General features: G+C 43.7%; 1 protein-coding gene across 2 annotated transcripts in view; it reads right to left on the reverse strand.

Annotated features, from left to right (window-relative positions):
* Positions 1 to 252: 252 nt before the first annotated feature.
* TLE1 (TLE family member 1, transcriptional corepressor) overlaps positions 253 to 12016 on the reverse strand; it is an 84355-nt gene continuing 72591 nt past the window's right edge. For both annotated transcript variants that reach the window (XM_019736681.2, XM_019736679.2), the window contains exons 15-20: positions 9044 to 9293; positions 7070 to 7317; positions 4089 to 4236; positions 1971 to 2121; positions 989 to 1065; positions 253 to 848 (exon numbers count right to left, since the gene is read on the reverse strand). In XM_019736681.2, the coding sequence (XP_019592240.1) occupies positions 741 to 848; positions 989 to 1065; positions 1971 to 2121; positions 4089 to 4236; positions 7070 to 7317; positions 9044 to 9293 (982 nt within the window). In that variant the 3' untranslated portion in view covers positions 253 to 740. The remainder of the gene's footprint in view (positions 849 to 988; positions 1066 to 1970; positions 2122 to 4088; positions 4237 to 7069; positions 7318 to 9043; positions 9294 to 12016) is intronic.

Here is a 12016-nt window from a genome sequence, read left to right on the forward strand (position 1 = left end):
GCTATTTGAGTATCCCAAATAAAACAGTCATCAATATACCTTCAGTTTACTCACTATTCCTAGTCTAAGCTTCTGGTAACTCAGAAGGGTCGATTAGGTTCTAGGGCCATGGGAATCCTGGCCAAGTATATTTACAAAATCAGAAGTGCATTTTGAAACTTTCTCTACAAATGTTTGGACTTTGCTTATAAAACCCACATTAATGATCCCAAAGCGTTGATAAAAACAATAAAGAAGGAAAAGGAAAACCACTTATTGGTACTAAAGCTTTTACTGTAATAAACCAAATATATTTACAATTTATACAAATGTTTAACCTTCAACAAAAATACAAAAAAAAAACAAAAAAAACATTTCACAAGATGCAAAACCAGGAAACAAGTTCATTGGAGACACCACTGCTCTACCAAGGACGGAACGTGAGGGGAAGCACAAGGAACAGAAAGGTAATCTGGGCAGATGACACAGAAAGCAAAGGACGGGCTCTGCCGGACAGCAGGCTCTGCTCCTCCAGCCTGCCGCCCTTGGCCCCCGTCCACCTGGCCTCGGCGCTCCATTTGGTCTGGGTAGATAGGTGACCTTCTGTTGATGGACTCATCGCCTCCTCTTTGTAGACTCAAAGTAGTTTTGTGTCAAAGTTTCGAAACGGGTTTTCGTGTTTTCAAAGTTACAACTTCTCTATTTCTACAAATTCAAAACATTTTGGCCCAATTCAACTACAAACGTTAAACCGCATCTTTTCAGTAGATGACTTCGTAGACTGTAGCCTTCTTGTCCCCTGAGCCAGTGACTATGTACTTATCATCCACAGAGATGTCACAGCTGAGCACGGATGAGGACTCTTTGGACTAAAAGGAAAAAAAAATGGGCGCAAGTGTTTAATGTGAAACAGATACTCAGGGGCCCTGCTCCCTCCAAGGTACCTTCACTTCTGGTGTCACGGGAACACCGTGGTCACTGTCATTCTCGGCGAGGAGCCCTGACTTACCTGGAATATACTAGCTCCATAGGGGGTCCGCCAAGCATTGAGGAGGTTATCTTTGCCAGTACTCACAAACCATTTACCTAGAATTAGCAAAGGAACATGTAGTTTAACAAGATTAAAATTCCTACTCTACCATTAGCTACATGGACTTAACCAGACAGAGCATTTTATATCATGAAGTACCACGTCTAAAGGGTTGGGCTATGACATGACTAGAGAGAGCAAGTTTTAAATTCAGGCTCCTCTGTGAACCATCTGTGATTGTGGGTTTAGTCAAGCAGCAGTGGGGACTTTGTCAGCCTCCAAGGTACCTTGGTAGCATCACACCCAGCACACAGTGGGTCCTCAAATAGCAAGCAATGAAGTTGTTCTCCCTTAGTTAGTTTCCCTATAATAAAATGGAACTGGCAAGGATTAAATGACGAGCCTAAAGAAAATGCCAGACACAATATATAGCACACAGAATGTGGTAAGTGATAGCTACTGAGCCAGTCAGCCAGCCAGCCATCTCGTGATCAAACATGTGACTCCATGGGAACTTCTACCCTCTTTCTCTTCCTTGAAGAGTGTACAGTTGGGTTCAGCTAAATAGTCTATTCTCTGACTGTAGGTTCCTCACCCTGGTCAGTTCCTATTGATTTCCTCTGCTCCTTCCCCAGTTTTCTATAACTCCCCACCCAGCCCTCTTCAGAGTGGCACCTTATTGCCCTCCCACCCTCACCCCAGACTCTACCCACTAAAAACAAATATGTGTCAAAACCTTGTATGAGGCAATTTCATTGCCTGTTGACTTTTCTCAAATTAGGAAAACAGACATCACTATGCTCTGAGGGACATATTAAGACAAAAGAATTATTGCATCCAGCTGCTCAGACAACATTTTTTCCAGATATGATCGCTACTGTTATTATTTTATTTTATTTTTTTAGAAGTCTTTTCCATTTAGGCCACCAATGTTCTCAGGTTTCCTTTCAGCTGAACTCACCACAATAAGCAAACTTCAGGGACAGCACACAGCTCTCGTGGAGATGCAGCTGGTACTTGTCAGGCTTGTTCACGTGGAGAACTTCCACATTGCTGCTCTCCATGCCCACAGCCAGCCACTCCCCAGTCGGGCAGTACCCAAGGGAGAATATCTACAAAAAGCAGAACAGGCTCACTGATGATTCTGCTCAATAAACTCAGGCAGTAAAAAGGCAACATGAGGGGGGATAAAGAAAACAGCAAGAACAGGAGCATGGTATCAGCAAACTCCAGACTGGTAAAGTTTACAGGACAAGCGACTCAACCTAGATGAGCCACGTGTTAAAAAACTTTATGAAACGACTGGAAAAATCGCAACACTTCTATCGTGTGATGAAATTAAGAAACTATTCTTAATAATAATGGTATTCATGTGTGTTGTTTTAAAGGGGTCCTTGTCTTTTACAGACACGAACTGCAATACTTCTGGCTGAAATGACAGAATGAGACCAGACGGTCAGGTGTTACTAACTGTTAAAGCTGGGTGATGGGCCTCTGGGGATTATTGTACAATTCTCTGTACTTTCATATATGCTTGAACATTTTTTGTACTCTTAAATGTATGTGAAAAATTTCCATAAGTTCTTTTTAAAAGGCAGACCAAAAATAGTATCCTATTCATATTGTGAAAAGGGCTAAAACAGGGAGGACTGTCAGAAACACAACAAAGGGCCGGCCCGGTGGCTCAGGCGGTTAGAGATCCGTGCTCCTAACTCCGAAGGCTGCCAGTTCGATTCCCACATGGGCCAGTGTGCTCTCAACCACAAGGTTGCCAGTTCAATTCCTCGACTCCCGCAAGGGATGGTGGTCAGCGCCCCCTGCAACTAAAATTGAACATGGCACCTTGAGCTGAGCTGCCGCTGAGCTCCCGGATGGCTCAGTTGGTTGGAGCATGTCCTCTCAACCACAAGGTTGCCAGTTCAATTCCTCGACTCCCGCAAGGGATGGTGGGCAGCGCCCCCTGCAACTAAAATTGAACACGGCACCTTGAGCTGAGCTGCTGCTGAGCTCCTGGATAGCTCAGTTTGTTGGAATGCGTCCTCTCAACCACAAGGTTGCTGGTTTGACTCCCGCAAGGGATGGTGGGCTGTGCCCCCTGCAACTAGCAACGGCAACTGGACCTGGAGCTGAGCTGTGCCCTCCACAACTAAGACTGAAAGAACAATAACTTGAAGCTGAACAGAACCCTCCATTACTAAGATTGAAAGGACAACAACTTGACTTGGAGAAAAAGTCCTGAAAGTGCACACTGTTCCCCAATAAAGTTCTGTTCCCCTTCCCCAATAAAATCTTAAAAAAAAAAAAAAAAAGAAACACAACAAAATTTTAAGAGGTACAGAAAATTTAGTAGTATATATAGTTGTTTTCCATTGTTGTTCTATATTTCTGAGTGGAATCGTTTTTATTACAAAAAAAAGTAAACAAACAATGATGAAAAGGACAATTCTACTGTCAGAAAGCACTTAAAATGGCAAGCACTGTCTTTCCCAAAACAGATTTAGACTCATTCGTCATCTAAATAATCTTCACAATCCACAAAGTTGCCATTTTTGTATCATTTCAAAATTCTATAAATCTAGTCAGCCATGAGTTAATTTTGTATGGGATGAGGAATAAAATGGTTATCCACGGAGATGCTGCTGCCTTTTTTTAAGCTCCCTGATGCAAGGGAAATGAATTAACTTTCAGAGCTGTTGTGATTTTTCTCGACTCCTTGTGATATGCTGTGTTTTTCAAGCTCTGTTTATATGTGAATCAAATAATCATCTCTCATCCCCACATTAAATGGAGAGAATACATAAAACAGATCAGACACTACTGAAGGAAAACTGTGTATTCTTCCCTGCAGGAATCCCGTAAACAAACTCATACATAATAGCTAACATGTCTTACTTAACCTATAGGAGTTTAGACACCATTCTCTTTCAAGGAATTTTTTTGTGATTTTTTAAAAAAAAAATCAGTATCTAAAATTTAAGCCTGGTCTGTCTAGCTTCTATTATTGTGGGGGCATGAAGGGAGGGAGAGGACACCACACACACAGCACCTCATAGATTCCAGGAAGGAAAAAGCCAGTCACCTGTGAGGTGAAGTCGTGCTGCTGCAGCTGCCGCCCTTCGCGCAGGTCCCAGGATCTGACTGTGTTGTCCAAGCCGCCCGTCCAGAGCTTGGTGCCATCGTTAGAAATGTCAATACAGCTGGCCCCATCTGTGTGGCCCTGGAATTGCCTGATAAAACAAACCAGATTGAATAATGATTTCCTGCCAGAGCTCAAGGTAAACACTGTTGTGTTGTTAGTTTTGGACTCGGTGTGTGTATGTCATCTCTTCAGTGTCTGCTGATGTGCAAGATCAAACTAACCTTCCCCCGAGGAGGAAGATACAGCACCTGCACATTTTCTTTTTCTTTTTCACGATCCAAGTGCTAAAGAAATGGAATGCCATTTTAGGTCACTACACAGGAGAAGTTAAACACACTCCTCTAGCTACTCTTACAAATCCGTCTGGAAGGTAAAATTTCTCCCAGGTCTGGGAAAGTGTTTAAGTGTTAAAAGGAAAAAAAAAAAAAAAGACAAACACACCAAATCCCAACTGTATTCCTTAAAGACAACGAAGGCCTGGCCTTTAATCCTGCAGGTCTGCACCACTCCATTATACGCTCCGGGTCTACAAGTGCTCGTTTTCCTGAGTGAATCAACACAGCAGTGTCCTTCATGCCAACAAAGCATGAGCTCACATATTTACCCAACCTCACTTTCCATATCAGGAGGTGCCCTGCATTTGGATATCTGGACGCCAAGAGACAAAGATTCGTGCTGACCTCATGATTCCAAGGTGCTGAGCAGAGACAAAGCTAATTGCTGAAGGCGACTCGTCAGCACCTCAGCAAGACCCTGCCTTGAAGCTAAGCACAAAGTTGTTCTCTTAAAGGAGAACCTCGTGCTTCAGTCAAAAACACACCACCAAGAACAATTAACCAACAGGAATCTGCTGAGCACAGATGCTCCGCCAGGCAACAGGTGGGGCCTGCTGAGGGAGGGGCCAACGTGAGCCACTGCAGGGCTGGTGGTTTGCGGGTCCTGGCCCTGGTTCTGCGTGCCACAGGGAGCTGGCAGGAGAGTGACCAGACCAGGTGAGACATGTTCAGAGGCCCGATCGCTGTGGTGATAGGCATCATTAGAGAGCTGCTGGGGAATTTCAATACCAAGAGAAAAGTTTCCATGCTTGCCCATATTCCCAAAGAGCTCCACACTTTTAGCCAAGCTTGGAATCTAATGAACGTGTAAAAGAAAAAGCACCACTATTGCCCTGAATTCTGAGACAAGATGTGAACCACCACTTCAAAAATCTTTCCTTTGCAAGCTATTCTGAACTCCTGTCTTAGTCCTGTCCCCTCCACGTACCCCAATCCTCCCCAAGTCTGTGGCCACCCATGTGCACCCCAACCACCCAGTTTGCCTCCAAGCCCTCTCCGCTGGTCCCACAGGCCCAGAGCAGATTCTGCTTCACTGTTGAAAATGCTGATTTTCTTTTCTCCAAACACTCTTGAAACCCAGTGACCTCCTCTTCATGTCACCCTTTGCCTTTTTTTCCTTCTAGAATTCATGAAATGCTTTCCTTTCTGTCTTTGACCACAAATGTCTTTGCTGACTTACAGCAATTGGGGGTGTTCCCTCCATTCCTCCGTGCACACGTCTCAGTGGTACTGTCAGGTTCCTAGAAAGCAGATCCTACTTAGGACTGTTCAGAATGTGGCGGGTCACAGTGGATACAAAGATATTCAATAGACTCTATGTCACCCTGTGACACAGAGCAGCTGCTAGTCACACGTGGCCAGTCCAAATGGAGAACGAGACTTCTAAAGCACCACCCTATTATCTATCAGTATTTACCCCCAGGGACCAGCACAGAGCAGGGGTTCGGCACACAGACCAAAGAGCAGAATACCTGGACCCCGACCACAGCTCCACCATGCCCAGCTGTGTGACCTGGGGCAAGTGACCTGAACTTCTCTGCCTCTGGCTCCTCGTCTAAGGGGCTGTCAGCTCAGCTCCATTAATTAGACCATTTTGCTCATTCTGAGGTGCTCAGTGACTGACAAGAGAAAAAACTGCCACACCGTCACCCACATGCAGGAACAGAGCCTGGCTCAGTGACACTTACTGGATTTCTAAAGAGGTTTGAAGGGAGAGTGATGATTGTTGTGATGACTTCCACAGTCCGTCCGTCCCTTCTCTCTGGCACATGGGGCCCAAAAGCATTAGAGGAGGCCTCTTAAACAATCCACAGCCTCAAATCACACCATAACCAAAGAGTGTTTCCTAGTGAAGATGAACTGTGAAACGAAAGGGCGAAAGGCATACTAGTTTTGCCTTGGATGTTTACAGAGTGCTGACATTTTTAAGACTTTTTTGTACCATCTCTGGTCTGAGCACCGAGTTGGGTAGAGGGAGTGAGCTGCCAGAGCAAAGGAGAGATACAGAGGTGGCAGAACTGCAGCTCTCACTATGGTTAGGAGGGCAGGTTCCAGGAAGCTGGGCTCGTTCCTAGGTGAACAACCCCTGGACAGGGCATATTTAGTTAGCTATTGAGAAACACGGAGGCTTTAAAACCATTTTGTGAGTGAAATTCGTAGAATCTCTTCTAATGTCCTTTTGTTGACTTTGGTATCCTTTATCAGTTGGCTACTGTTTGCACAAACAAGGCTCTAGGCAAAGCCAAAACCATCCAGCACTGAGGACCCTTCATACCACCGTGTAATCCAGGATGTGTTGCCCCCTGGGAAAAGCCAGGAATATTTTTAAACAAGTCTGGCATCTCAATGTGGCTCAAGAATGGGAACATGAGGGAGGTAAACATAAAGCCTGGGGACAGCCAAGCACAGCAGCCAGATGGCGAGCCCCCGAGGGAAGCAACGCAGTTCTGTCTTTGCACTCCCAAAAGCCAGGTTCAAGTCTGGAACAAAGCAGGGTTTTAATGTGTGAGCTCAGCTCCTGGGGGCAGCTGCAAAAGCAGGGGCGATAGGAGGCGTTCTGAATCCAAGGAAACAACCTGCGCTCACCTCACCAGCGTCTGGTTGTGCAGGTCCCACACGGCAATGTTGCCGTCGCTGCAGCAGGAGAAGCAGACCTTGGAGTCGGGGCTGATAGCCAGGGCGTAGCAGGCGGGGGCCGAGGACGTCAGCTCGGCCTTGATACGCGGGGTAGGAGCAGCCAGGTCCCAAATGGACAGAGTGCTGGCTTCCCCTCCCACTATGAGAGTGCAGCCATCGGGGAGCAATTTGCAGGAACGGATGTAGTTATCTCTATTCTGTGAAATAAACATAATTCAATTGCTGTAATGCGTTACACAAGCAGTAACAATGCTATGTTCTCTAACTGCTATCTTGGCTTTTGACTTGAAAAGTGGTATTTCATGGACTCTAACAAGCAAGAGCTCTACAGTAAAGATCGGGATCCGACGGCAACTTTCTCCTTCAAAATAGTAAGCAAAACAAAGTCATAGGATCTCACACTTAAACATAACTGTACCTGATGTCCAGTTCCCTGCTGAGTGGACAGGACTGAGATCATCAGTAGATGTAAGGTAGGCGTGCACATACTTCTGCATGAGGAAACCGCTCTTCAAAGCCAATTTATAAATCTTCCATCTCATCCTCCTCCATTCTTTACTACTTGGAAACTGCAGACCTGCTGCCCATGTTTTAGTTTGCATTAGTCTTAACTATACCTAAAGCTGCCACTGTGTCTTCATTAGCCAGATGGAGCCTTGTCTAGGAATTTAACAGAGGTGCTTTCTTAAGTTGTAGCATGGCTGCTGTCATATTTAAGGCTCTCCGTCCAAAGGCCAAAGACATTGAAAAAAGAGGACATCCCTCTATTAAAATCAATACATATTAAAAAGGGAGGTAGGACCTAAACTGGTGGAACCTAAGATGACCCCCACCCCCAAAAGCAATGTAAGTGCTCTCCTTCAACCCAAATAGATAATAGCCAAATTCTTTCACCACGCTTTAACCATGGCCTGCTCTTCAAAGATTAGAGAAACTGTGAGCACATAATTTCAAAAAAGGTGATGCGTGTTACAAAAGACTCCCAACTACTATTAGAATGTTGAGCTGTGTTTAAGAATGTTTAAATGTCATGAATGGACATATTTTTAAGCCATTTCATTAAAAAAAAAAAAATAAGCCAATAACTACCCCCACCCTCCAAAAAATCTCAGAAATACTGCCACTTTTCTTTTTGGAAGCACTCTCTCCAGAATCCTCACCATTTGCCAGGCAGGCAGTGCGTAAACGGCACCATCTGTGAAAACAACATGTAGGCAGACATACCAGGGCCAGGGTGGCCTTCTTCCCACCTGAGGCCAATGGTATGTGGTCTGTGAAGCCTGGGGTTACAGTTTAGAGACGGGAACGTGTCCCAGCGTGTCTATGGTATTCTCATGCTCTGTGAGAAGGTGGATTGGGTACCTAAGAGAAGCACTCTCATGGCTCGTGGTTTGCTAACAGCGGCCCTGATTTCTTACAGTGTAATCTATTAACCCTTTCATGAAGTTAAGGTAACAAAACCCAGCCAGCTCTCCCAGGTGTCCCTGAAAACACAGACCCTGTTCAGAATGATTTTAATGCCATGTTATCAAATGTTTACTATTCAATATTTATCCAAAGCTGTAGGGAAATTAAAAGTTGAGTGGTTTGCAGGCTCATAGCACAGGGCTGGCTGTATTTTCAACCATTAAATGGGAAACCCCCTTTTGAATACACATTCAAACAAGGATAGGCTTCTGTAAACGACTGTAAAATATTTGTTTTAAAGAAATCCATCAACTCTGGGATTTAACCACTAAAAGAGCAACAAAGGAAACCTTCACATTTAAGGGAGAGGGATGGGGGGAGCTAAATAGCTAACACAGGAAACAGAATGGGCTTCCATTTCCTCATAATGGGAATAAAACCCAGGCCTGGACAGCTATTTCCTTATTGAGGCTCCAGGGAGAAATTACCCTTGTGCACTGGTTCCTGTTCACTCACCAGACAGTCGAGCTGAGAGACAGGGCTCTTATTGCCGGGGTGGCTGATGTCCCAGACCTTGACGCAGCCCTTCCCACCCGTGTACACGTGTCTCGTGGGGTTGCTGATGGTCACGGCACACACCACCTCCCCGTGGTTCAGGGTGTTGATCTGGCGAGCATGTCGGGGGATGCCAGGTCCGATGAGGGCATCGGGGGGGAAAGGGACAGGCTGCATCTGACCATCTGCAGTAACGTGGAAGGAGTATGCACTTTTGGACAGACGGTGATTGGAGAGAAGAGAGGACAGGAGAGGAAACACAAAAGGCATTTATCATAAAGCAATTAGTTACACCTCAGCATGCTTCTATGAGAAACACAAAGGAAGATTCGCTTGTTACGATTTCCTTTCAAAATCAGTAAGTTGAAGTATTTACTGATGGAACAAATTTAAAAGAGGTAATAGAAGTCTAGGGTGTACCAAAAGACACATATATTGAACTGTATTTAAAAAATATTTTTAGGATTTTTAAACTGTGCTTTATCCATTCCATAAAGCATTTCTTCAAATCCCATTATAAAACACTAAATGTGCTTCCAAATTAGTATACAATACCTCCTTCCATGCACCTTGTATCACTGTTGTCATTTCTTTGTGTAATTTAAAATGACTATTTTCCATGCTTAAAGATAAGCCCTTTAAGAACTCATAATAATTACACACAGTAAACAGTACATCTCAACACTAATCAACAAAAACAGCTTTCAAAAGATACCAGTTTAAGACCTGAACTTAAACTCTCTTTTGCTGACGAGAAAAATATAAGCGATTCTCTTAGGTCAAATGGCTTTCTGATAGAGATTTCAAGTTTCCTCCTCAACAATCTCCCTGTCTGCTTTGGCCACGAACCCCAGCAAAGCTCCCAGCTAAAAGTCTACTCTTCTTCCCAGCTTCCCTATGGCCAGGTCAGCCCAGGTTTTGACCAAAGAGATGTAGGCAGAAGCTGCTGGGCAGTACTTAGAAAAAGTTCTTAATGTAAAATTTACAAAGGCGACCCTGTGGGGAATATGAGACCTCTCTTTACTTTCCAATTAATTATGCTGTGAACCTAAAACTGCTCAAAAAATTAAGTTTATTAATTAAAAAAAAACAAAAAGAAGAGAAAAGGAATTTTAACGGGGTGGGGGTGGTGCCTGCCTTCTTCTTTCCTCCTTCCTGATATGAGCAAAATGACTGGAGTTCCAGCAGCCCTTTTGGGCCAAAAGGTGAAGTTGAAAATGGAAATCAATTGTTGGGGGAGGTAGAACAAAAACATAGAAGGCAGAGGCACTGGTGACACTATGGGAGAGAGAAATGAACTTCTGTTATTTAACTATTGTTTTCTTCTCCTGTTAAACACAAATTAATCCTAATGCACGCTTCTGTTTCCTCGTGAAAATTTTAACGCATACTTTTTTTCTAATGATCAAAATATTTAAACTCCAAGCACTAATATGTAACAGATGTTATAAAACATACATAGAAACACTTTGGTGAATGGAAGAAACAGGAGTACTAATATTTTCGCCCTGCATCAAAACTGATGGAATTACGCACATGGCACTTTAAACACCACTACTTCCTTCTTATCTGATGCATTGCTAGGCAATCTAGAAGTTCAACATTAAACCTTTTTTACATGACCACATACATAAACAATAACTGAAGTATGTAGCATTCCCTCTTTCCCATCACCCTCTGGGATATACCTGGGCGCTCTCTGGAATTTGTCATTGGCACCTTGCAGTCCCTTTACAGATCTAAAGACCGTGGGTATTAATACAGAACTTAAATCTTCATTTTAATGCTAACTCAAATTTTGTAAAATAACTTTGCAAACACAAAATTGAAAACTGACACAAGCCACGGAGTCTTTATTAGCCTACACATAAAGCCCATACAGCAGCTTATATCAAATACACGAAAGACTTTTAAAAGAACTTCCCCTTCCACCAACCAAAGAAAACAATCTTAGATATCTGCTATCTCCTGGCAAATTGGTTCCAATAACTAATATTGAATGGCTACTTGGCCCAAATCTTTAATATTACTCTTAATTTGAATAATTAAGCATATATAATGGGAATAATACACTGTCCTGGGAAATAAATACGCATGTAAATAACTTACAGCTCAAAGCTCTTATGTCACCAAACCACTAAATTTTCTATCTTTTAACCAATAGTATCCTTCAGTGTCCTTAGTAATGTATTAAGTCCACATGATATTTCAATACATGCACATTAGTTAATTGAACCTTGCCATTTATTATGGGATATTTGGAATCAAAGAGAAGGTGCAGATGAGAGACCACAAGAACTGCGGTTTAAGTCGATTCACGTTCTAGGAGAATTATTCAAGGTCCAGTATCAAGTCATGTGATCCTGATATCAGGCACCATGACCTGGATCTGAAAATAACAAACAAATAACCAAGTGAAGTTGGAGAAATGACCAGTGAGTATTCCCTAAGTAAAATAAATTGAACATATTTTAGAAGAACTGTGGGTGAGATCTGGAGAGCACTTGCTTCTCAAAGCTTTTTTGTCACGAGAATAACGTGAAGGTTGGTTTCCCTGTTTGCCGCAAATGAAGGTGGGGGCGTCCAGGTGGGCCAAGTTTAGCCATTCTGGATTTTTAGGGGAAGGAAACTTTATTTTTGCTTCCATTGGAACTCTGCTTATGATGGAGTTAAATGTTCCAGATGAACACTGATGCACAATGTACAGACGGAGGGCTGTTCGCTTATCTCTGGATGATACCATCTCTCTCCCAGGTGTCCACACAGACGGTCTGTGATCATCATACTGAGGCAATTTAAACTTTATTCACAGAGAGCACACAACTGCCGTCACACACTGTGAACGTAGGTCCATCCCAGGGGAAACCCACGTGGATGTCAATACATCAGTCACAGGGGCCTCAGGGGAAGCTGGCGCTGCCCGCTGTGCTGCGA

The sequence above is a fragment of the Rhinolophus sinicus genome, linkage group LG04 (genome assembly GCF_036562045.2).
Source record: "Rhinolophus sinicus isolate RSC01 linkage group LG04, ASM3656204v1, whole genome shotgun sequence".
Taxonomy (NCBI): Eukaryota; Metazoa; Chordata; class Mammalia; order Chiroptera; family Rhinolophidae; genus Rhinolophus; species Rhinolophus sinicus.